General features: G+C 33.9%; 1 protein-coding gene across 1 annotated transcript; it reads left to right on the top strand.

Moving 5' to 3' along the window:
* Positions 1-20,883: 20,883 nt before the first annotated feature.
* LOC135610177 (MDIS1-interacting receptor like kinase 2-like) lies at positions 20,884-24,501 on the top strand. Its single transcript, XM_065104347.1, has 2 exons — positions 20,884-23,835; positions 23,922-24,501. Exons 1-2 carry the CDS (start codon positions 20,961-20,963, stop codon positions 24,278-24,280), a joined length of 3,234 nt encoding a protein of 1,077 aa, XP_064960419.1. The 5' UTR covers positions 20,884-20,960; the 3' UTR covers positions 24,281-24,501.
* Positions 24,502-24,727: the final 226 nt, after the last annotated feature.

A 24,727-nucleotide genomic window follows, 5' to 3' on the forward strand; every position in this document is an offset into this window, starting at 1 on the left:
TGATTTTCAACATGAAATAAATCAAGAAGTTTTAAAAAGAAACCAAAATAAAGCCATATTCATCGTATAAAAAAATAAAAACTCTTTCATATTAAGGTAGAGGTCAGATGGCTTTGATACCAACTGTTAGATATCTTTTGATACCAAATATGTGTTTCTAAATCATTATAATAGAAGCACAAGTAAACTAATGTGGAATCGAAATAGCGTACCTCTAGCCATTGTTGTTAAGAATTTCAGTAATGGTTTCTTCTTTAACTTTGGCACTTTTCGGCTCAGAACTCTTGCTTTAGATGGTGTAGGAAATTCTTTTGACTTCAAAGAGATGTTGAGCTCAAGGACCAAAATCCTCGTTTATATAGATGTTCTCCTATCAAGAACATTTATTATCACCAACTCATAACGTTCAAGAATTAATTCAAATTTGTAACATTTGGACTATAATGAAGAATTTTAATGATATTAAATAAACATTTAATAATAATAATTTCATTTATAATAAATAAAAACTGAAACATTTAAACTATTATAAATGAAGAAATTCATTATCATGAATTATGAATCTTAATGAGAACGATTACATGGATGTCATGGGAAAGTCGACATGTCGATATATCAAATGATTTATTGAATGAAATGATGATGTGCCGGAGGTTCGGATGAAGTATTGGAAGATCGAACGATATGCCAGAATTGTATACAATGTGTTGAAAGCTTCAAAATTGTGTCAATGGATTGTTAAAGTCTTGATCGAGGCCTTTCTAGATCAAATTGAGCTGGTATTAGGCCTAAACTATGTTACTTTATTGAGAAAGTCAATGGGCTTGAATCCGAGTCGAATTGGGCCCATTAAAAGGTCAAACCACTAGCTTAATGTAGGCTTGTTGGTGGTGGTATCATTGGTGGTGGTACAATAGTGCTTGTCAATTGACAAGCACTATTGGTACAAATAGTGCTTGTCAGTGTTGTTGGTGGTGGTACCGCCTATAGCAGCGGTAGTATCGCCCAAAAATAAAAAATTATGATGGTAGTACAACTTGAAAGTTTGAAATCATAACATTAAAAATTGTAATGGTAGTATCGCCATATGTCAGCGATAGTGCCACCCATACCTCAAAATTTTAGAGATTTGAATTATTTTGGCTCTATTATTAAAGCCTCTTAGGGCCTATAAATACCTCATTCAGGCTTAGTTGATGGAGCCTCAAATTCTAAGCTAGTGAAGGGTTGTAGCTCTCTCTTTGAGCATTATTTTGAGTCTTTTTCTTCTTGAGTTTAGAGGTGATTCTAACTTGTAGAGGTGAGAGATCTTGTAAAAGAGTAAGTGTGGAGGTTCTCTACTAAGCTTCTTAAAAGGAGAAAAGCTATAACAAGGGTAGTTGATTTTTTTCCGTTAGAAAGAAGATCAGTAAAAAAAACTAGTGGCCTCGAGAGAAGAGAAAATATGAGTAGAAATAGGTTGGAAAGATCGAACCATTATAAATCGGTTTACATTCCTCATCTTGCTTTTTATTTGTTGTTGTTTACTCATTTACTTTACTCATAACCTTTGCTTGCACTTTTTGTTAATCATATTTTCGATATGAATTTATCGATTGAATTTTAAAATCAATTAAATTTGCTATAGCTAATTCACTCCCCCTTTTAGTGTCATTACGATCCTAACAAGCATATGACTGTATCTTTCTTGAGCTTACTTTTAGTCTTTCCTTCTTTTCTTCCTAGATTTATCTTGTTTTTCCTTATAATTTTTTTGATTTTTTTTGTAATAAGTGTCATATCTTCATCATGATCACTTGAGCTTTAACTCGAGTAATCTTCTTTCGATTTGAGAGTGATATACCTCCTTTTTTTGGAAGGTTTTTCTCTTCTTCATTATAAGTTTTACATGTTATTTTATAGGTTATTAAAGATCCTATAAGTTTTTCAAAAGGAAGGTTGTTTAAGTCTTTAGCTTCTTCGATTATAGTTACCTTTGGATCTTAACTTTTAAATAGAGATCGTAAAATCTTGCTCATTAATTCATGATTAGTATAGTTTTTATCAAGAGCTTTTAATCTATTAACAATATCCATAAAACAAGTATACATGTCACTAGTAGATTTGCTTGGTTTTATTTTAAATAACTCATAACTATGAATAAGAAGACTAATTTTAGATTCTTTTATCCTACTTGTATCTTCATGAGTGGCTTCAAGTATATGTCATATATCATGTACAATATCACAAATAGAAACTCGATTAAACTTATTTTTATCTAAAGTAAAAAAATAAAATATTTATAACCTTAGCATTTAAAGATAATATTTTTTTTCAAAATCATTTCATTCATCTATTAGTTTAGAAGACTTTTAAAAATTAAACTTGACAACAATCCACAAATAAAAATTTATAGAAAGTAAGAACATTCTTATTCTAGTTTTTTAATAAGTATAGTTCATCCTATTGAACATAGAAGGACGAGTGATGGAGTGACTCTCTTGATCGCCTGAAAAAGCCATTAGATTTTTTAGAGTGACTCTCTTGATTGCTTAAAATAACCACTAGATTTTTCTTAGGTGTAAATCCAACTGAGAGGATTTTGCTTTAATACTAAGTATTCTCGATCGATAAATCAACACGTTTCAAAAACTTGATTAATCAAGTTAAAGTTACGGCAAAGAGAATAAGACTAAGTCATAAGTAACGGGTAAGTAAACAGAGGCAAACCAATTTATAGTATTTCGGTATTTTCGACCTAAGTCCACGCCCGATTTCTCTTCTCTCAAGGCCACTGAATTTCAATATCGATCTTTTTTCCAATGGGTAAAGATTAACTATCCTTGTTATAACTTTTTCATTTTTCAGGCTTAGGAGATAAATTCCACACTCTCTTTTTATAAGAGACCTCTCACCTCCTGCAATTTAGAATTCCAACCAAAGTCAATAGGAGGAGGAGATTCAAATTACACTCAAAATGAGAACTTACAATACTTCACTAGCTTAAGAATGGATGCTTTATCAACTAAGCCCGAGTAGGGTATTTATAGCCTCTAGAAGGATTGGACTTCTATGGTACTTCCATTGTAATCTTTGATATGGAGCTACAATACTAGACTTCAATAGTACTATCACTATAATTTTTGACACGACACTATAAAACTTGACTTTGGTGGTACTACTACTACTATAAGTAGTACCATTACTAACCTAGGTAGTTTATGTTGAATCAGATTTTGATGATGAAACTAATTGATAATATTATTATCTAATCTATGTTTTAAGTGATGCAAGACTAGCTTCGATTAAGAAAGATAATTAAAATAGGAAGAATCAATGTTGGGACGAAGTGGAACATGTCAGAAGATTGAAAGTTGAGCCGGAGGATCGGTCGACCAATCGTCAGAAGGCTTTGTGCCATAAGTTCAAGCATTGGGCCTAGAAGAGCAGAGCAGATATTATGCCAAGGAGATCAGAGTTGTGGAGGTCAACATGTCGATTGGGCAAAAAGCCACAAAAGTGGATGATGTGCCGAAGGATTGGATGAAGCACCGATGAACCAATAACATGCTGGACAATATATGATTAATGCTTGGTAATAATTATTTAGATCGAAGTAGTTTTAGTTGTAATTAAGTTGGTTTAAAATATAATTAGGCTAACTCAATTAGGGGCCAACTGGGCCTGAATTAGAGTTGTTTTGGGCCAAGAGAAAGACTCATTCAATGACCCAAAAGTTAGGTCAGGTGGTATCGCCAGGACTCGAGAAACCCGGGATGAGACATTTTTTGGCTTCAACTTTAAAGACATTTGGGGTCTATAAATACCCTAGCTATTCCTGCATAGAGATAAAATAATTGAACATGAAATTGAGCTGAAAAAGGGGGAAAGAATACTTGAGAAAAATTAGAAATTCTCTTAGGATTTAGAGTCTCTTCCTCCTAGAGTTAGAAGTTTTCTAAGGGAGGAGTGAGGTCTAAAAGAGAGGTTATAAAGATTCTCTTCTAAGCTTATCAAAAGGAGAAAGAGTGTAAAATTGTAGTTGATCTTCGCCCATTGAAAGGAGATCGATAGTGAAAACCGGTGGCCTCGAGTGAAGAGAAATCGGGAGTGGATGTAGGTCATCATAAGTGAACCACTATAAAACTCGGTTTGCATTTATTTTAAGCTCTTTTCTTTCATTAAAAACTACTTATTTATTCACTATGCTTATGAACGCTTTTAAGTTTAAGCATCTTTCCAATATAATTTTATCATATGCGAATTTTCGAATCATTAAAGTTTTATGTAAGCACTAATTCACCCCCCCTCTTAGTGTCGACTCGATCCTAATAGTTTAGACCATGTGTTTGATATTTTAATTACCTAAATTTAGCTTAACTTTAAGCCTAATGGCTTTGATAATAAGTGAGTTTGTTTTAGCCTAATACCGACTCAAATTGGTCAAAAGTTACCTCGACCAAGACCTTGACTCGTCAACCACTCATTCAACATATATTTGAAGCTTTTAATATTATCCACTCCTGGCATATCGTTTAATCTTTCAACATTTCATTTGAATTTTTAGTACATCGCCCTTTCTTTCGGCATATTGCCTATTCCATCGGCATGTCAACTTTCTCATGATATCTAATCTTCTCGCGTAATATCTAATCCTTCCAACATGATGTTCGAACCTATAATAGGAAGTCTGATCTCCAACATGTCAACTAATCCTCCTACTTGATATCTAATTTTTGACATGATAATTTTTCGGTACAATGTTCGACTCTCCTTCTCGATAGTAGGCCATTCAGTGGTCCAAGTCCATGATCAAAATATTTTCTACATCACTTATCTAAAAAACATATTAATCCAATAAACTCATCAATTAGTTTTATCATCAAAATATGGGATCCAAACACTTCAAATACTTTTGTTTGTATCAAATCTTTGATTGCTGCTTTCTTTTGGCTTTTATCACAGGCTCATAATAATATTGTTTACAACTCTTCTAAAGCAAGAACTAAGTATATCTATAATAGAGCATTTGCTGTTAGGACCACAATCGACACTAAGAGGGGGGGGGGGCGTAAATTAGTGCTTTCGATAAAAACGTCGGTTTTAAAATATCTTCGTTTGATGAAAACAATAATGGAAGTGTGTTTGACTTAGAGTAAGTGAACTAAGTAATTAACTCAGAATGTAATAGCAATGAAATGCAAAAAGAAAGTGCAAACTGGATTTATAGTGGTTTGGTCATCGTAACCTACATCCACTTTCGATTCCTCCTCCGTCGAGGCCACCGACGTTCACTAATGATCTTCTTTCAATCGGCGAAGATCAACTACCCTCTTACAACTCTTTCAACTTGAAATATGCAAGCTAGCAAGTTTGATTTTCTTTACGATGCGTAAGCTAGTAAGACTTTCTCCCCCTTTGTCATTGTCAAAAAGAAAGGAATACAATAGTGCAAAAAAAAATTTTTTTTACAACAATGATTCAATCATATAAATCATAAATATAAGGCAATTGTATTTAATAAAATTGAAGTCATAAACATTAAGAAGTCTAGTGATATATTATGGTTTATCTCTTCTTTAGCAAAAAAGAACTGTAGGAGAACAATTAATGAAAAATCTTGATTCATATAAAATTTCAAGTTATAATTCAGAGAAATCAAAAGAAACATAAGAGAACTTGATTCATGCATAAGAAATCTCAAGTCATTAATATCATTATTCATAAAAAAATAAATCTCAATTCATAAATATCATTGACATAGTTTGTTTGCATACGTTTCTTCTTTACTAAATGGTAAGAAGAAATCATCAAAGATATAAAAGATTTTGATTCTCATAAAACATACCTCAAGTAAAGAAATCAAAAGAAAGCTCATGATTCAATTGGAAAATACTCACTCAAATTCAATTTGTCAACTCCAAACTCATCATCAAAATCACTTTTCTTACATTCGAAAAATTCATTGAAAACAATGTACATTGATTCCTATGAGATTAAAAATAGCTAAAATTCTTTAGTTTCAATTTATGTGATTGATTTTATACTAGCATACCCTAGTCTTCCATGCAAAAGCATTGTATCATCATTTAAAACTAAAAAGCAATACGGAAATTATCAATAGATTAATAAATTATCAATACTAGATCAATAGATTATTGTTTGTGTAACCATAAACCGTCTTCAATCAAAAGATTTATTATAACAAAAATCATCAAGTTTCAATCATGATCTTTCATTTATTATTGCTTATTGTAGTAATATATATATATATATTTTAAATGAATCTAACTCTTTATACTTAGAGGAAGGAGTTAACATGTAATTTTCATGCTCAATTTTTTTTTATTTTTTAAAATCACTAGAAAGAGAAACATGATCCCTTTTTCTTAAAATATTTCTTATTAATTTAAAAATAACTCATGAAATGCATCAAGTAATTTCATAGTAAAGTAAAGTGATTTTGGTTTAGTCACTTATCTCGTTTTCGGATATACTCATTCTGTCCCATGTCGTCTTGAGCGCTTTCTTCTTCTTTTGTACGAGTACCTTTTCTTCAGTTGTGGATATTCGCTTTTGAAGTACCCCGACTGATTGTATTTATAGTAAGTTATTTTATTCTTTTTAAGTTTATTTTTATTATCAAATTTTTGTTTTATGAGCTTCTTAAATTTTATTGTGAGGAGTTCAAGGTCATCATTATCATCACTTTAGTTTTCTCCTAAGTGATCTTCTTTTTGTTCTAAGTATCAAATTATTCATGTTCTTTCAAAGGTTGTTCTCATATTTATCATATTCAATATAAGTAATTTCATAGGTAATTAAAGACGTAATAAGTTCTTAAAGAGAGAAATTGTTCAAGTCTTTTGTCTCTTGTATTACCGTCACTTTTGGATCCTAAATTTTTGGAAGGGATCTTGGTATTTTGTTAACAAGTTTAAAATTAGAAAAACTTTTACCAAGTGCTTTCAAACCATTGACGACATCTGTAAAACGAGTGTATATATCTCCAATGGTTTCGCTTGGTTCTATTCGAAATAATTCAAAACTATGCATCAAAAGATTAATTTTTTATTCTTTAACTCTACTTGTGCCTTCATGTGTAATTTCAAGAGTGTGTCAAATGTTACGTACAGTTTCATAAGTCGAAATACAATTAAACTCATTTTTATCCATAGCATAAAACAAAGCATTCATAGCTTTTGCATTTAACGAAAATGATTTTATTTCAAAATCATTCCATTAATTCATAGGTTTAGAGTATTGTTGAAAACTATATTCGATAATATTCCATAAATCAAATTTAAAGAAAGCAAGAAAACTCATTCATATTTTTCAATACGTGTAATCCGTCCTATTGAACATAGGAGGACAAATGATAGAGTGACCATCTTTAAAGTCAAAAAAAGCCATCTCTCTTGGATGTTAAACTAAATAGAGAGAAACTTGGCTCTGATACTAACTATTAGGACCGAAATCGGCACTAAGAGAGGGAGGAGGTGAATTAGTGCTTTTAATAAAAATATCGAGTTTGAAAAATCTTTATTCAACAAAAATGATAATGAAAGTGTGCTTGACTTAGAGTAAGTGGACTAAGCAATTAACTCAGAATGTAATAGCAATAAAACATAGAAAGAAAGTGTAAATTGGATTTATAGTAGTTTGGTCGTCATGACTTATGTCCACTTCTGATTCCTCTTCCATCAAGGCCACCGACATTCACTAATGATCTTCTTTCAATAAGCAAAGATCAACTACCCTCTTATAACTCTTTCTCCTTAAAATGTGTAAGCTAGCAATTTTATTTTTCATTATGATGTGCAAGCTAGCAAGACATGAGTTGATGCATTTCATGAGTTGTTTTTAAATTAGTAAGCTAGGTAAGCGAAAAAAAATTAATTATTTTGGAGATTACAATCTCCTGACTTTTTTTTTTTAGTAAGCTAGCAAGACATGAGTTGATGCAAGCTAGGTAAGTGACTCAACCAAAACATCTTTACTTTACTATGAAATTACTTGATGCATTTCATGAGTTGTTCTTAAATTAGTAAGAAATATTAAAAAAATGGTAGATCATGCTTCTCTTTCTAGTGATTTTAAAAATTAAAAAAAAAATTGAGCCTAAAAATTACATATTAACTCCTTGCACTAAGTACGAAAAGTTAGATTCACTTAAAAAAGAAAAATGTATTACTACAAAAAACAATAATAAAGAAAAGATCATGATTGAAACTTGATGATTTTTGTTATAATAAATCTTTTGATTGAAGATGGTTTATGGTTACACAAACAATAATGTATTGATCTTGATGATTTTCATATTACTTTTTGATTTTAAATGATAATGTAATACTTTTGCATGGAAGACTAGGGCATGGTAGTATAAAATCGATCACACAAATTGAAACTAAAGAATTTTAGCTAATTTTAATCTCATAGGAATCAATGTACATTGTTTTCAATGAATTTTTCGAATGTAAGAAAAGTGATTTTAATGATTAGTTTGGAGTTGACAAATTGAATTTGAATGAGAATTTTCCAATTGAATCATGAATTTTCTTTTCATTTCTTTACTTGAGATATCTTTTATGAGAATCAAAATCTTTTCTATCTTTGATGATTTCTTCTTATCATTTACTAAAGAAGAGACTTATGCAAACAAACTATAATCTTGATATTTATGAATTAAGATTTATTTTTTATGAATCATGATCTTGATGACTTGAGATTTCTTATGCATGAATCAAGTTCTCCTTTGTTTCTTTTGACTTTTCTAAATTATAACTTAAATTTTATATGAATCAAAATTTTTTATTAATTGTTCTCCTATGGTTTTTCTTGGTATTTGTTAAAAAAGAGATAAACCATGATATATCACTAGACTTATTGATGTTTATAACTTGAATTTTATTAAATACAATTGCCTTGTATTTATTATTTGTATGATTGAATAATTGATGTAAAAAAAGAGGATTTTGCACTATTGTATTCTTCCCTTTTTTTTTACAATGACAAAGGGGGGAGAAAGTCTTGCTAGCTTATGCATCATAAAAAAAAATAAAATTGCTAGCTTGCACACTTCAAAAAGAAGTAAAAATTGCTAAACTTGCACATCTCAAGAAAGTCAAAATTGCTAGCTTGCAAAGATAGGTAAAATCTGCTAGCTTGCACTTCTCAAAAGAGAAGAAAGAATTTGCTAGCTTGCACTTCTCAAGAATAGCAAAAAATGCTAAACTTGCATATATCAAGAAAGGCAAAATTATTAGCTTACAAAGGAAGACAAAACTTGCTAGCTTGCACTTCTCAAAAGAGAAAAAGAATTTGCTAGCTTGCATATCTCAAGAATAGCAAACGTTGCTAACTTACACAACTCAAAATTGTTGCTCGCTTGCATGTTTTAAAATATTGCTAGTTGCAGTTTTCTCCTTTTTGTTGATAATAAAGAGAAAGAAGTTATGATGATGATTATACATGGTACGATGAAATTTTATATCTTAAAATTATTATGCATGATTTTATGATGCATGTAATAATGTGATCAATTGGTTATTTCTGTTACGATCGAGTCAGCACTAAGAGGGGGGGTGAATTAGTGCAGTGGATAAAAACGTCGGTTTGAAAAATCTTTGTACGATAAAAACCAATCTCGGAAGATAACTTGAAAGCATATTTGTAACCGCAGTGGAAGTAAAGTAAGTAAAGCAATAAAGATAAATAGTAAAACAGAAATACAAACTGTTTTATAGTGGTTCGATTGTCGTGACCTACATCCACTCTACCGATTCCTCTTCCATCGAGACCACTGGCATCCACTAACGATCTTCCTTCAATGGGTGAAGATCAACTACCCGTTTACACCCTTTTTCACCTTTTCACAAGCTTAGGAGACAACCTTTACACCCCCACTTTTCTCTTGAACTGCACTAATACTTAGAGCTTTTAGAGGAGTTCTCATAAGATTACAATAGTGTTTTTCTTCTTTTTTGCTCTCAATTCTTGTGTATGTTAACCAGGGATGAGAGAGGTATTTATAAACCTCAAGTGGATTCAAACTTAAAGCCTAAAAATGTCTCATCCCTAGTTTTTGGGGTATTAGCGGTACCACTGCTTGTGTTGGACGGTACCATCACCTATAGTACTAACACTGGATAGTACCACCACCCAGTCTAGTGGTACCATGGCCTGAAATCTTGCCACTAGGCAGTACCACCGCCTGATAGTCTCTCGGAGACTGTGTTTGGGCGGTACCACCGCCTGACACAGTCTTAGAGATTGTGCCACAACGGTTCCACCTGTTAGGTCAGTATTTAGGCCTTCAACTTAGTTCAACATAGTACAAACTTGGGCCTAGTTGGCCCCTAATTGAGTTGGCCTCATTACATTCTAAACTGACTTAATTAAGCTCTAAACTAACTTAATCTAGACATAATCGATTATAAGCGAATCCTATATTGTTTGGCATGTCATTAGTTCTTCCGGTGCTTCGTTTGATCCTTCGGCGTATCGTCCTCTCCTTCGGTGTATTGCCCAATTAGCATGTTGTCTTCTCATAATATCTTATCTCCTTGGCGTAATGTCCGATCTTCTTGGTCTGATGCCCAAATTCATGGACTGAAGCCTTCTACCGACATGTCGACCGATCCCCTGGCCCGATGTCTAATTTTCTGACATGTTTGCTCCGGCTCAACGTCTGATTCCTTCTGCTTTAATCGATTTGCCTTTTCTAATCGAAGATAGTCCTACATCACTTAAATGCACATTAAATCATAAACACTATCAATTGGTTTCATCATCAAATTTTGAGATTCAACAATCTCCCCCTTTTTGATGATGATAACCAATTAATGACGGAGTTAACCTTAACTCCCCCTATCAATATGTCATATTAATAGAACCTTAAATTTAAGTTGAATTCAAGTTAAAGCAATCATGATCATGAATATATGCAACATATTATATATCATTGTATTGCATGCATCATCATAAATATTTCAAATCATCATGGTATCAAAATATCAAAGTATTTTACATCCTACCATATATGATTCTCATATCATCATATCTTCCCCCCCTTTGTCATCAACAAAAAGGAGAAGTGAAACTTATCAAGTTTTTATATATAATTTTAAATCATTGTATTATAAACATAATCTTAAGTTTTATCATCATGCAAGCTAGTAATTTTCTTTCTTCTCTTTTGAGAAGTTCAATTTTTTGCTTCCTTTGCAAGTTCGCAAGTTATGCTTCTTGAGATAGCACTTTTGCTTCTCTTGAGATTGCAAGCGAGCAATTTTTGGTGATGTTCAAGATAGCAAGTTCTTTCTTCTCCTTTAAGAAGTGCAAGCTAGCAATTTTGCTTCATAGCAAGTTTTTCTTCTCGCAATTTGTAAGCTAGCAAATTTATCTCCTCCTTTGTCATTGTCAAATAGAAGAGAAGAATACAATGTTGTAATTCTTTTTCCCTTTATAATAATTTTCAAAGTATGAAAAATATAAATATCAAATTTACATCAATATTTCAATCATTTTTTTAATTTTTAAAAATGAAAGATCAAGTCATGATTTATGACATATCTCTTCTTTTGTATATGGAAGGAATGATAGGGAAATGATCTTGATTCAAAAAGAAGATTCAAGTCTAAAAATCGAGAAATTAATATCATAATCCGAAAAATGTATAAGAAGAATTTATGCATTTGGGAGATCTAAGATGTCTAAGTTTATCATTCAAGCTAGCAAATTTGGTTCTCTTGAGATGCTAACTATTTTCTTTCCCCTTTTTGTCATTGTAAATAAGAAAGAAGAAGAGAAGAACATAATGGTGTAAATGTTCAAGTCATCACAAAAAAAAATTAATTTGGTGATGAGATATGCAATTTATGAATACAAAGGAATATCATTAATAAATCATGATATGAAAGATATTAATATCAAATCATGAATATCACAAGACATGATTTATTTCAACAAATCTCTTCTTTTATAAATAATAAAAAGAAACATTAGAGATCAAATGTTATAATATCTTGATTCATGCATAAGAAATCTCAAGTTATAAATCTCGAAAAATCATGATAAAGCTCATTCAAATTCAAATCGTCAAATCAAAATTATTTTCAAGAGATTCATAAAAAAGACATAGATAGATTCATTAATCTCTCCCCTTTCTTATCAATGATTCAATTATATTATGAGATATACAAATCATAATTACAAATGAGTCATATAAAAATCATGACATGAAGGATATTGATATGAAAGATCAATTCGTGAATGATTTATCTTGACAAATCTCCTTTTTAGTAAATAACGAATAGAATCATAGAAGATCAAATAAGATATCTTGATTCAAATAAATCTCAAATTATTAATGTCAAGAATCAAGATTCGTTTGGATAAATCTTCTCTTAGACAAGTAAATCATACATGAATCAAGAAAAAATATTTCATATAAAATACATCTCAAGTCACAAACATCGATAAATGATTCGATTGGATATATCATCTCATCATTAAAATGAATCATACAAAAAGGAATCCAAAATCATCGTCAAAATCACTTTTCGAAAAATTCAATGAAAGCAACGTAGATAGATTCCTATAAGATTAAAGATAGCTGAAGTTCTTTTAGTTCTAAATTTTGTGATTGATTTCATGTTCAAGTCTTTCATACAAAGGCCATGCTTCATTATTTATAATAAAAAAATAATTCAAAAATCATAGAAATCATCGAGCTTAATAAACTATAAATTACCCAAAAATCATTATTACTTCAAATCACCATGCATAATTATAAAATTATCAAGCATGACACCAAGGCTTTTAAATATTTCCAGTACATTGTTATATCATTATGCATTATTAAATCATCAAGCATGATTTCATTAAACATGAAGCATTGTTAATTGAAATCATTTTGTTTGATGTAGTAATGTATTTTTCTTTTTAAGTGAATCTAACTTTTCATATTTAGTGCTAGGAATTAACATGCAATTGTCATGCTCAAATTTTAATTTTTTCAAAATCACTTAGAAAGAGAAGCATGATATTTTTTATATTTTTTGTATTTTTTATTTTACTAACTAATTTAAAAATAACTCATGAAAAAATATTAAGTAATTTTAAAATAAAGTAAAGGAGTTTCGTTTGAGTTGTTTATCTCATTGTCAAGAGTCACCAAAGCGAAGTTTGCCACTTCGTCTTCATCGGTTTGTTCCTCGTCTTCGGATATGCTCGATTCGTCCTTTGGCAACTTCTTCTTTAGTTTTATGTACTCATCTTTGGAGTGATCCGGCTTTTTTGCATTCATAGCAAGTAGTTGTATTCTTTTTAAGTTTATTTTTATTTTTTTATTCTTGTTTCATAAACTTTTTAAGCTTTATTGTTAAGAGTTCAAAGTCATTATCACTTGAGCTTTCGCTTAAGTAGTCTTCTTGAGTTCTAGGTACCAAATCCTTCTTGTTCTTTAGAACGAAGTTCTTATATTTATTATGTATCATACAACTCATTTCATAGGTCATTAATGACCCAATAAGTTCTTCAATAGGAAAATAGTTCAAATCCTTGGCCTCTTGAATGGTCATTACTTTAGGGTCCCACCTCTTTGGAAGGGATCTCAATATTTTGTTAATGAGTTCAAAGTTCGAAAAACTTTTACCAAGAGCTTTTAGACAATTAATGACATCCATAAAACGGGTGTACATGTCTCCAATAGTCTCTCTTGGTTCCATATGAAATAATTCAAAATCACACATCAAAATATTTATTTTAGAGTCTTTAACTCTACTAGTGTCTTCTTGTGTGATTTCGAGTGTGTGCCAAATGTCAAAAGCCGTTTCGCAAGTAGAAACCCGATTGAATTCATTTTTATTTAAGGCGTAAAATAAAGCATTCATAGCTCTAGCATTTAAAGAAAAAGTCTTCTTCTTCAAATCATTTCAATAATTCATTAGAAGAGAAGACCTTTGAAATATGTTTTCGACCATATTCCATAAATTTAATTCTATAGAAAGTAAGAAAACTTTCATTTGAGTTTCCAATAAGTGTAGTTTGTCTCATTGAACATGGGAGGATGAACGATAGAAAAGTCCTTTTGAAAGCCGAAAAGAGCCATTTATCTTGGGTGTTAAACTAAAGGAGAAAAGTGTGGCTCTGATACCAACTATTATGATCGAGTCGGCACTAAGATGGGGGTGAATTAGTGTAGCGGATAAAAATATTGGTTTGAAAAATCTTCATACAATAAAAACTGATATCAGAAGATAACTTGAAAGCGTATTCATATGCGTAATAGAAGTAAAGCAAGTAAGACAATAAAGATAAACAACAAAATAGAAATGTAAACCGTTTTATAGTGGTTCAGTCATCGTGACCTACATCCACTCCACTGATTCCTCTTCCATCGAGGCCACCAGCATCCACTATTGATCTTCCTTCAATGGGTAAAGATTAACTATCCTTTTATACCCTTCTTTTCCTTTTCACTAGTTTAGGAGATAACCTTTACACCCCCACTTACTCCTCTCTTAAACTGCACTAACACTTAGAGCTTTTAGGTGAGTTCTCATAAGATTACAACAATGTCTTTCTTCTTTTTTGCTCTTAATTCTTATATATGTTAACCAAGGATAAGAGAGGTATTTATAGGCCTCAAGTAGATTCAAACTTAGAGCCTAAAAGTGTCTCATCCTCGATTTTTGGGGTATTGGTGGTACACCGCCTGCAGCACTAACACTGGGCAGTATCACGACCTAGTCTAGCGGTACCACCGCCTAACACCCTACCACTAGGTGGTACCACTGCCCAGTCTGGCAATACCACCACCTAGTTTGGCGGTACCACCGCTTGATAATCTCTTGGAGACTGGTACCACCGCCTGACATAGTCTTAGAGACTATGCCATGACGGTTCTACTTGTTGGGTCACTATTTGGGCCTTCAACTTGGCCCAACACAGTCCAAACTTGGGCCCAGTTAGCCCCTAATTGAGTTGACCTAATTACATTCTAAACCAACTTAATTAGACTCTAAACTAACTCGATTTAGACATAATCGATTACAAGCGAATCCTATGTTGTCCAGTATATCATTGGTTCTTCCGGTGCTTCATCTGATCCTTCGGCGCATCATCCTCTCCTTCGGTGTATTGTCTAATCAATATATTGTCTTCTCGTAACATTTGATCTCCTTGGCGTAATGTCCGATCTTCTTGGCTCGATGCCCGAATTCATGAGCCAAAGCCTTCTGTCGACACGTCGATCGATCCTCTGGCCCGAGGTCCAATCTTCTGACATATTTTCTATAGCCCAACGTCTGATTCCTTCTGTTTTAATCGATTTACCTTTTCTGATCGAAGCTAGTCCTGCATCACTTAAACACATATTAAATCATAAACACTATCAATTGGTTTCATCATCAAAATCTGAGATTTAACATTTTCAATATTCATGATGCATACAATGATGAAACACTCATGATACTCATTAATTCAAAGGTTCTATCAATATGACGTATTGATAGGGGGAGTTTAGATAAACTCTATCATCAATTGGTTATCATCATCAAAAAGGGAAGATTGTTGAATCTCGAATTTTGATGATAAAACCAATTGATAAAGTTATGATCTAATATGTGTTTAAGTGACGCATAACTAGTTTCAATTAGGGAAAGACAAATCGATTAAAGTAGTAAAATTAGAAGTTGGGTCAGAATGGAATATGTCAGAAGATTAGACGTCGAGTCGGAGGTCTAATGAGATTGGATGACGCAGAACTGATCGACCTATTGGCAGAAGGCTTCATGCCATGAGTTCGGACATTGGGCCAAAAGAATCAAAAATTACGCTAAGAAGATTGGATGTTGCAGAGGTCAATATGTCGATTAGGCAATATACCGAAGGAGAGGACGATGCGTCGAAAGGTCAAACGAAGCGCCGGATGAACTAATGACATGCCGGACAACATATGATTCATGCCTGTAATCAATTGTCTTGATAAAAGTAGTCTAGGTTGTAATTGAGTTGGTTTTGAACCTAATTAGACTAACTCAATTAGGGGCCCATTGGGCCTAATCTAGGGCTAATTTTAGCCCATTGGGAAGCCCATTTAGTGACCCAAAAGTTGGGTCAAGCGATGGCATTACCAGAGGCTTAATCTCCAAGAGTCCGATCTCCGAGGCTGTCAAGCGGTGGTATCGTCAGACTGGGCAATGGTATCGCCCAGTGTCAGGTAGTGGTACCGCTCAGTATCAGTCTGCAAGTGGTGGCCGCCCAGTACTAGCGGTGGTACCACCCAGTATTGCTAGTGGTACCGCCAGTACCCAAAAACCCGGGATAAGAACCTAATTGGCTCCAAATTTGAATCTATTTGAGATCTATAAATACCCCACTCTTTCCTACTTGGGATAGCAAGAAAAAAAGAGCAAAAAGGGGTTGTTATTCTGAGTTGAAAAAGTACTAAGTATCTTCCTCTTTAAGTTTTGGGCTTAGTCTAAGAAAGGCGTGAGGCTTATAAAGGTTGTCTTCTAAACTTATGAAAAAGAGAAATAGTTATAAAATGGAAGTTGATATTCACCGGTTGAAAGAAGATAATTAGTGAATGTCGGTGGCCTCAACGAAAGATTTATCTGATTTACACTTTCTTTCTACGTTTCATTGATATTACATTCTGAGTAATTACTTTGTTCATTTAATTTAAGTCAATTACGCTTTCATTATCATTTTTGTCGAACGGATATTTTTCAAAACCGATGTTGTTATAAAAAAAAACTAATCCCCTCCCCTTCACAGTGCCAATTTTGGTCCTAACATTTGCAACAACCATGATATTACCGTATCTATTATTTCTAACACCTGTCGGTTCAAGTTCAATTGTGATGGCTCTTGGAACGATCTTGAGGATATGGGCTATGGTTCTTTACCAGATGATACGATGATTTCTATGTTTTGGTCGATGGTTTCTATGTCTCGCTGGTTGTAGATTTATGGAGAATAACAACATCCTATACTGTTAAGTTACTACATTTTTGGAAGGATTTAATGCTGCCAAGCATGAGCGTATTTAATGTATTATTGTGGAAATTGACTCCCAAGTCTTGGTGGATCCACTTGTGAAAGAAACTTTTGAACTATGAAGCATCTTAAACATTACTAGCAGCATCTTGTATATAATTCACTCTTTTGAGGCTTTCACTATTAAATATATTTATTGTGAAGTCAACAAGATTACTAATTGGCTGGCAAACTTTACCAGATCCAATAGAACCACTATTTATTGGAATAATATATTCTCATAAGAGCTCTCATATCTTTTAAGCTTAAATTATTTTTAAAAAAAATCAAATGTTGCTATAAGATTTGATTCCTTATGTTAACTTTATAAGATGTAAAATAGATAGAAAAGATACCTCTAAAATTTGTTAATTCTTAGACCATGCACTTATTTTTCCATCATCCAAAAAAAGTAACATTCTATTGCACTTCTACGACTATAGTAAAATATGTTATTACAAGTGTATATTGTATATAAGTAATTTAGATAAAGCATAATTTAAAAATCTATAGACTTTACTTAAAAATATACTTATAAAATGTGATAATACTAATATAATTTGTTTGACAAAAAAATCATATTTAACACTTTCAAACTAAGCATATTGGTATTAAACATCATTTTATTGACGATCATGTTAGTAATTATGATATATCATTAGATTTTATTAATATAAATTATTAATTGATAGATATCTTTATAAAATCTTATAGTAAAGAATAATTTGATTTTATTAGAAGAGAACTAAACCTATTAAATTTTTTTAAATAATGGTATATAGCCTTCACTAGAATGCTAGGTTAAAAAAAAAAAAAAAGGAGAAAACAACATCTTGACACTTTTGATAAATATTTTTAGATTTTATTTTTGTATTTTGTACTACCACCACCCGAGTAACATGATTTGTTCTTATATATTTTTCTTTGTTGATGACAAAAAGGGAAGTAACTCATACTTTGCTTATGTCATTGTTTTGCCTTAGTTTATGTGCTAACAGGGAGAAGCAACTTATGTTTTGACATATGATTTTTTTTGTTATACAACTCACATGCTTATGCAAAAAATGATTAACTTACATTTATCCTTTGCTTAACATTATAATTGATAATGGTTGAATATTATTTATGATTAAAACTTAAACTTTAATTATACTTTGATATTTGGGCTTGAAATAATTAAATCATAATATTGATAAGATCAAATTTCCTTCAACTTGAACTCAAGACAAGCATTTAAAGAGATTTTTTTTTTTAATTTTAAGTTCAAGTTTATCATGACTTTTATTAAGATGACATATAGATAGGAGGAGTATTGTTAAAATCCTATTATTAATTATTATTAAATCTTAAATTTTGATGATGAAATCAATTGATAAATTTGATAAACTAATGTATTGTTGAGATAAATGATATAGGAAATACTTGACTATAAACTCAAACCATCAAATGATAAATGTTGAGCTGGAAAGTCAAACGTTGTGCTAGAAGATTATCATATTAGAAATTGGACATCGAGCTAAATGATTGATTGATGTGTTGAAGAATGGACTTCATATTAGAGGTTCAAACATCATACCAAAAGGAACATGTATCACGTCAGAAGATCATACGATATGCGAGAAGGGTGAACAACATGTTGAAAGCTTCAAAAAACCGAATGAGTGATTGATGAAAGTCTTAGTCGATATCACTTTTGAACCAATGTTAGCTAGTATTAGGCTGAGTTAGAGCCTAAGTTTACAATAGCCATTAGGCCTAAGTTTGGACTAAAAATAGGTTTATTGGTAGATCAAATACGTAGACTAAACTACTTGAGGGTGGTGGCACTGCCTAAGTCAATCGACACATTATTTGTGCATCGTCAATAATTACAATGATGGTATCACTTATGTTGATGGTAATATCTCCTAGGATGATAGTGGTATCACCTAGAGTCTAGTATTATGGTGATAGGATTGTCGAAATTTAATTTTATGACTTTGTGTCAAAAGTTATGATAGTAGTACTACATAGAGTTAACGATAGTACTATCTACACATCAAATTTTAAAGAAATTAAATATTTAACTTTATTTTTAAAGATTTTATGGGCTATAAATATCCCACTTAAGCTTAGCTGATGAATCATCTATTCCTAAGTTTACAAAGTGTTATCGCTCTCTATTTGAGCAATTTTTAAGTCTCTTCCTCTTAAATTTAGTTGTGAAATTAAGTTATAAGAGATGAGAGGTCTCTTGTAAAGATTGAGTGAATGTTCTCTCATAAACTTGAAAAAGGAGAAAGTTGTAACAAGGAAAATTGATCTTTATCCATTAGAAAGAAGAACGATAGTAAAAGCCAGTGACATAAAGGGAAGATGAATTGGGAGTGGATGTATGTAAATCAATTTGTGTATTTTTTCTTACTTATAACTCTTTTTTCATAATTGCTTACTTATTATCACTCATTTTATTCATAATTTTTGCTTATACTTTGATACTTAGTTAATCATGTTTTCAATATATTTTTTGGATCAAATTTTAAAGTCAATTAAAATTTACTATAACATTAATTCATCCTCTCTTAATGCTATTAAAATCCTAATATATTATTTTTTCTTATGACAAAACCAATATCACCATCTAAATTGTGGAACCAAAACTATTGCTATTAGTATTATTACTATACATTTGAGTCTGCCAATATTGACATGTTGAGTCGATCAATCTTGGTGCAAATCTCATTGTGTAATTTGACTCATTTAATAGGCACACATCGAGTATGATTTGCCCCAGTTCAACTTATTCTAAAATATAGGTCAAAAGTTTTATTGTACTAAGCCCAAGGCTTTCAATATCAAGATATGTTCGTTTGTACACTTATCCCACATCATTTGCATCGCGTAGCTAATCGTCGATGATCGGGTCGACAAATTGTGTCACTTTTTTCCATGCTTTTGATTCACCGGATATCAAAAATGTTAGACTGTGAAGTCGAAGAAAACCGAGGGTTTGTTTGAGTTAGATCAAGAATAAATAATCTAACCTCTATTTAAAATAAAATTAATTTAAAATATTATAAAATAAATTTGATGAGGAGGTCAAATTTAACTGAAGTGTCTTTCAAACTACCCTGGTGATGTTGGATGACGTATACGGTTGACTTGACTTGAGATGTGCTTATCATAAAAGTGATGTAAATCTTTCGTTGGAAACACAAAGGCGTTATAATATCATTGGAGGAGTACCAACCATCACTCTGGTATCATCTCTTCTTTTCGTATGACTCGGGTTCTTTAAAGGAAGCCATTATTGAAGCTGATAAGGTCGACTTTATTCATAAAGTGACTCCTTACTGAACTTGATAAGATCAACTTGACTCGACTTGACTTGAGATGCTGTGCTGATCGATGCATGCCTTGACTTTTTTTCAGCCTTGACTTGACCACTTCATAGAAATTTTGCGCATCTAATTTGTCGATTTACTTTTAATCCTCTCCTATGACACTCAAATAAATAAAAATAATAATATGAAAGATGTTACTCTCAATTTTGGATGAGATGAATCGCTCAACCAGCTTCTGATAAGATCGAATCGCTCAATAGTGGTCTGCGCAGGTCTTGTGAAAGAGTCACGTCATCGAGAAGGTGATTTTGAACGTGTAGAAGATTCCAATCAATCTAGCTAATTATTAATTCGGTTGAGCATGATGAGGGATTTGACACGTGATTAAACACAAGTTCACTAGCAGCAGCAGCAGCAACCGCAAGGCACTGTGTCCATCTTTTCTTTTTCCTTGAACAACACGGCATAGAATTCACAAGGCAGTGTGTCCTCTAATGCATGAACATCAAATGTCAGGGGAGTAAAACCTATAAATAAAGGGCCCCTCCCTCATCTCTTTGCTCAAACCCACAACAACATTTCTGCACTGCTGGCTTCAGCTGCACCACCGTCATGCCATCTCAACTCTACAGAAGTTCTCTCCCTACCAACCTCCTCTGGCTACTACTGGTATTGCTCTCTCCTTTTCTTGTTCTTGTAACAGCAGCTTCACTAGGGTCCCAAGCGAGGGCTCTATTACACTGGAAGTCCACCCTCCAAGGTGGGCAATTGTTGTCATCCTGGAACATCGACTCTCGTCCTTGCAACTGGACTGGGGTTGCATGCAGCGTCACACGTAAGGGCCGCTTGGTCATCACCGACGTGCATCTGCCAGATATGAGCTTAGCAGGGCCACTTGATGCATTTAATTTTTCGGCTTTGGGATCACTAGCCAATCTCAACCTCAGTTGCAACCGGCTCAATGGAACTATCCCCCCAGCCATCGCCACCCTCTCGCAGCTGGTAACGCTTGATCTCACTGGCAACCTGTTTGTGGGCAGAATCCCGAACGAGATGGGCTCAATGAAGGGGCTCCAATTCTTAAGCCTGAGTCAAAATCAAATAATGAGTTCAGTACCTCCATCGTTGAGTAACCTTAGTGACCTTACGCACTTGGATCTGCGACAAAATAAGCTTAGGGGTGCCATCCCTGGGGAGCTGGGGAGACTCGAGAAGTTAAGATTTTTGGAACTTGGGGACAACCAACTATCTGGCTCCATTCCTCCCGGTTTAGGGAACCTGACGAGACTGTATCACTTGGCTCTTTGTGAGAATCAGTTAACTGGATCCATCCCTCGACAATTAGGAGATTTAAGAGACTTGGTTTACTTTTCCCTCTCTAATAATAGTCTATCTGGTACCCTTCTTTCCACCTTGGGAAACCTAACCAAGTTACAGTATTTATTCTTATGGAAAAATCATCTTTCTGGTTTCATCCCTTTTGAAATTGGAAATTTAATTAAGGTCTCCTATCTAGACCTTTCGAGTAATCTATTAACAGGTCCTATCCCTTTCACCATAGCAAATATGAGTAACTTGAACATTCTTCATCTTTTTGACAATAAGTTATCAAGCTCTATTCCTCCTCAGATTGGAAATCTAATTGATGTTTTCAATCTTGACCTCTCGAGCAATATGTTAACAGGCTCTATACCTCCATCTCTTGGAAACTTAAGGAACCTTACCGACCTTCGTTTATTCAGAAATAGACTATCTGGATCATTACCTCCGGAGATGAACAACATCATACGTTTGACATCGCTTCAATTGTCAAACAACAACTTCTCCGGTTATTTGCCTGCGGACATATGCAAAGGGGGAGCCCTATCATACCTCGCAGTGAGCAACAACAGATTCCAAGGTCCTATCCCCATGACCTTAAAGAATTGTACGGGATTAAGCAGGCTCTACCTTCATCATAACCAACTCACAGGAGATATATCTCAGTATTTGGGAGTTTATCCGCATCTTTGGTATGTGGATCTCAGCTTCAATAGATTGTCTGGCACACTCTCACCCGACTGGGGAAGATGGTACAACTTGACATGCCTAAGAATCTCAAATAACAACATCACCGGAGCGATACGGCCAGAGTTTGGGCACTTGTCGAACCTACAAAAACTGGACCTTTCCTCGAACCACCTGCAAGGAGAGATCCCAAAGAGCTTGGGAAACCTGGCTCATCTTTATAACCTGAGCCTGAGCAACAATCGACTTGTTGGAGAGGTACCAATGGAGTTGGGAAGGATGTCAAATCTTCAACTTCTTGATTTGTCGAGAAACGGATTGACAGGAAGGATACCGTATCGAATCGGCAATTGCATGAAACTCCAACTTCTGAAGCTGAACAACAACAATCTCAGTGGAAGCATCCCTTTGGAGATCGGCAATCTGGTGTACCTTCAAGACGCACTCGACCTCAGCCACAACTCACTGACAGGGGAGATACCGTCGCAACTCGGCAAGTTGTCGATGTTGCAGTATTTGAATCTGTCGCACAATGGCTTCACCGGTGGCCTTCCATCATCTTTGAAGGACATGGTTAGCTTGTCCGTCATAGATGTATCACACAACGAATTGGAGGGGCCTGTGCCTGATAGCCCGTTTTTCCATAAAGCTCCACTGGAGTGGTTCCTCCACAACAAAGGCTTGTGCGGGGTCGTCAAGGGCTTGCCTCCATGTATTTCATCCGCTACGAGAAGAAATGATGAAAGCAAGCACCACAAAGTAGTCGTTATCTTAGCTATCACTGCTTCCATGGTCTTCATTCTTCTTTCACTCATGATCGTTGGAGCTGCCTTGCAATTCCGAAGGAGGAAGAAACAGTCGCTACCTGCTCAAGATAACGGCAACAGAGAAGGTGCATTCTGCATACTGAGTTTTGACGGAAGATACGCGTACAAGGACATCATTGAAGCCACAGAAGATTTCAACGACAAATACTGTATCGGAACTGGTGCTTGTGGCAGTGTTTATAGAGCCGAATTAACTAGCGGCAAGGTGCTAGCAGTGAAGAAAATTCACCTACAGGAGATCGAGGATACATCGAATGAGATACCCTTTCAAAACGAAATACAAACACTCACTCGAATTCGGCATCGGAACATCGTCAAGCTCTACGGATTCTGCTCCTCTACTCGGCACAATTTTCTGGTGTACGAGTATATGGAGAGAGGAAGTCTGGGATCCATCCTCAGAAGCGAAGCTGCATCAGCTGAACTGGACTGGGTGAAGAGGGTGGATGTTGTCAAGGATGTGGCTCGTGCTCTCTCCTACATGCATCATGATTGCGACCAACCCATCGTTCATCGGGATATAACCAGCAACAATATTCTGCTCGATTCAGAATTCAAGGCTTGTGTGTCTGACTTCGGCATCGCTCGACTCCTGCAGCCGGATTCATCGAATTGGAGCATGATTGCTGGGACGCATGGTTACTTAGCACCTGGTAAGATTGTTGTCCTTAATTCTTGACAATCATGGTTCTCTACGTTGGAAGTCGTGTGATCATTTTTTTTTGGCTTGTGTTTGCAGAGCTTGCTTACAGAATGAGTGTGACTACCCAATGCGATGTGTACAGTTTCGGAGTGGTCACGCTTGAGTTGCTGATGGGAGCTTATCCGGGAGAGTTCATCTCTGTTCTTCCTTCTTCCGCCGCCCAAAGCAGCTCTGTGAAAACTATATTAGACCAGCGCGTACCGCTTCCTACTGCCGAAGCTGCGGACGAAGTGGTTGCAGTGTTAAGGTTGGCAATTCGCTGCGTGGACGACAACCCAGAATCCCGGCCAACGATGAAGCACATCTTCTACAAGTTGTCGACACCCAAGACGCACCCAAACCTCCCATCTCTTGATTCCTTGAAGCTTTCAGACTTGAGGAATGGAGAAATATGATCGATCCAGTGGACGTCTCTTCCATCGGTAGCGTCTCATACTGACGTCTTAAACGTTTGATCTTTCTCGTCATGGTTATGTAGTCGAGCATCATTTTGCTTCACTGTTTTATCCATTACATTTGATGTTGTAATAGATTTAGCTTCGTCGATGTAAAAACCCCGACCCAGGAAAATTGGAGATGCTACAACCTTGCAATCCTATAGGTTTTCATGTACCAATGTAATGCCTCAATCGAAATAAATAATTTTCACAGAATAATTATCACGTAATTTAATTCATAATTCGAACCACCCTTAGGATATTTCAATAAATTCAAACTCCCTTAGATTTCATAATATTTCAGTCTAAATGGCAAATACAAAAGAATATCTGAATTGAGTGCTTAGTAGTTGTATATTCATACAATAGTGTCCAGAACTTTAAATCATTCTTCTCTTTATATGG

This window comes from Musa acuminata, chromosome BXJ2-4 (assembly GCF_036884655.1).
Source record: "Musa acuminata AAA Group cultivar baxijiao chromosome BXJ2-4, Cavendish_Baxijiao_AAA, whole genome shotgun sequence".
In the NCBI taxonomy this organism is placed as follows: Eukaryota; Viridiplantae; Streptophyta; class Magnoliopsida; order Zingiberales; family Musaceae; genus Musa; species Musa acuminata.